Source organism: Echinops telfairi, unplaced genomic scaffold (genome assembly GCF_000313985.2).
Source record: "Echinops telfairi isolate 266 unplaced genomic scaffold, ASM31398v2 ScPeMD7_7469;HRSCAF=8507_1, whole genome shotgun sequence".
Classification (NCBI taxonomy): domain Eukaryota; kingdom Metazoa; phylum Chordata; class Mammalia; order Afrosoricida; family Tenrecidae; genus Echinops; species Echinops telfairi.
Genome location: NW_022111373.1, coordinates 6,123,503 through 6,125,655, shown reverse-complemented (window position 1 = coordinate 6,125,655; position 2,153 = coordinate 6,123,503). Strand labels below are relative to the sequence as shown.

Sequence of the window (2,153 nt, the reverse complement as noted above, 5' to 3'; positions counted from 1 at the left end):
GATTTGCTGCTGCCATTTGTCTACTGTTTTGTCTAATATTAACAATTATAAACAGAGCAGTGCAACTAGTATTTGGAATTATCCTTACAGTGTTACAGTGTCAGGCACGAGGTTTCACTTCTCTTCACACCACTGGTTCTCTTTGCGCACCTGCAAGACAGAAACATCAAGGAGTGTCTAACATGAGTGCTCTTTCCTAAGACTTCCTTAAGACCCAATGAACGCACTTCCTGCTGCTGTGGTGGGTCACAAGAGGACATGGGGAAACTAGGAAAGCAGGCTAATCAGAAGCCCCAGGTCGCCTTCGTTGGTACCCGTGTTTTCACCTGCCCCTCACATATGGTCAAAAGCACATCAAAGCTGAAAGAGCACATTCACCTTGTTTCAGTTTGTGGCTCTCTCAACAAAGCCATTCCGATCTATCCATTCACTTTCTCCCCACTCACTAGCTGTCCTGGCACAGACCAAACCATGTGTGTATCAAAGACGGCCAGGTGTCAGAATTTGTAACTGCAAGTAACTTTGTACAAAATCAGTTCCTTCAAATGAAAAAAACAAAACAAAAACAATTTGGGGAGAGGGGGCGGGCGGGTATAAGAGAGCAGGTACAATCCCTCATAAATTCAATATTCCTTGATACAGGCACCCCCTTTCCCTGGCAAATTACTTATCCACAAATTTTTATTATGATTTGAATATATGTTTACAGAGGAAGCTGGTTTTCCATTCAACAACTCACACATTATTTTATTTGATCACAATCCGCACACTTTAGCAGCACTCTTGGACTTCTTCCCGGTTTATCATTTGCATCTGTCCTCCTCCCTTTGAAGCTTTATACCTCTAGGTAAATGCTGCCTTTCGATCTTGAATGGTTAGTAGGTTACAATGGACAAACTGTGGACTACCTACCTGGGCTTCCTCCTCTTCAGTAAAGTCATTTTTGATATTGAAGGTCTTGCGAATCTCCTCAGGAGTTTTCCCCTTGATCATATTGGCAACGGTCTTGCATGTAACATCAAGCAAACCTTTAATGTCTAAGTAGTTTGCAGCCTGTAAAGTGATTAAATTGTTTTTAATCAAGTATACTTGATGCTTTAAAAGAAATAAACTCGATAGTGATTGACAATCATTAATTAAACTTAAAATGTAAATTAATTTTAAAATTAAAAGGTTAAGTCAGACATTAGCTCTTTTAAAAATTTTTTTATACATGCCTTTCTTATGCATTTGTATAATACTGAGTCCTTGTGCTGCCTTACTACTATATATACTGGAGTATAAGCAGAGTTTTCCAGCAGATTTTTAATGCAGTTTTTGGGGTAAATTTCGGTGTTTCAGCTTATATCTGGATCAGCTTATACTCGAGTATATATGGTAAATTATATAGTCATAAATTGGGGGGGAGAAAGGGTGGGATGATAAGCACAAGTCAAATGTAGGATAAAATATTTATCCACACATAAAGGGTATAAATATATGCAGTTAAAGCATGACATTACTCTAATCAAGTAACTGATTTTTTCGTTTCATTGATGTTCTCATCTTCCTTTTTAAAATTGTCTCTTCTTTCCCTTCTGCTTACTTTGATCTTTCATTAATTTCTTCAGAGTTGAAGCTTAAGTCGCTGGTTTGAGGTTGTTGCTTTCTAACAGTTTACTACTACTCTGGTAGCATCACACCGATTTTTTGTTACTGATATCTAATGTAATTCCATTGTGGCCAGAAAAGATACTGTTTATCACTTGAACTCTTTTATGGCCTAGAACATAGTCTACTACCTTGGGAGTATATACATCCTGCTGTCATCAGTGTTCTGTAAATGCCAATTAAGACAAGTTGGGCAACAGCATTATCTAAGTCTTTCATAGCTTTACCGATTTTTCTATCTACTTACTATAAAATTATTGAGGGAAAGAGATGTTAAGACCCCCATTTCTCCCCTTCTGAGTTCTATTGGTTTTGCACTTTTTTGCAAGGTGTTTTTATTTAGTTAGATAAACGTATAGGATTGTCATAACCTCTTAATGAATTGATCCCTTTAGCACTATGACAATGACGTTCTATCCAGCTTTCTTCTGAATAGTGGTGTTCTATGTGTTGAGTCAATCTGACTCCTCCTCGTTCTAGAGGACGGACTACAACAAAACTGT

The 2,153-nt window shown here is 37.8% G+C and overlaps 1 protein-coding gene across 1 annotated transcript in view; it reads right to left on the bottom strand.

Moving 5' to 3' along the window:
- Nucleotides 1–6: 6 nt before the first annotated feature.
- SKP1 (S-phase kinase associated protein 1) overlaps nt 7–2,153 on the bottom strand; it is a 16,908-nt gene continuing 14,761 nt past the window's right edge. Inside the window, exons 4-5 of the mRNA XM_045285041.1 lie at nt 913–1,053; nt 7–150 (exon numbers count right to left, since the gene is read on the bottom strand). Coding sequence (XP_045140976.1) covers nt 115–150; nt 913–1,053 — 177 coding nt within the window. The 3' untranslated portion in view covers nt 7–114. The remainder of the gene's footprint in view (nt 151–912; nt 1,054–2,153) is intronic.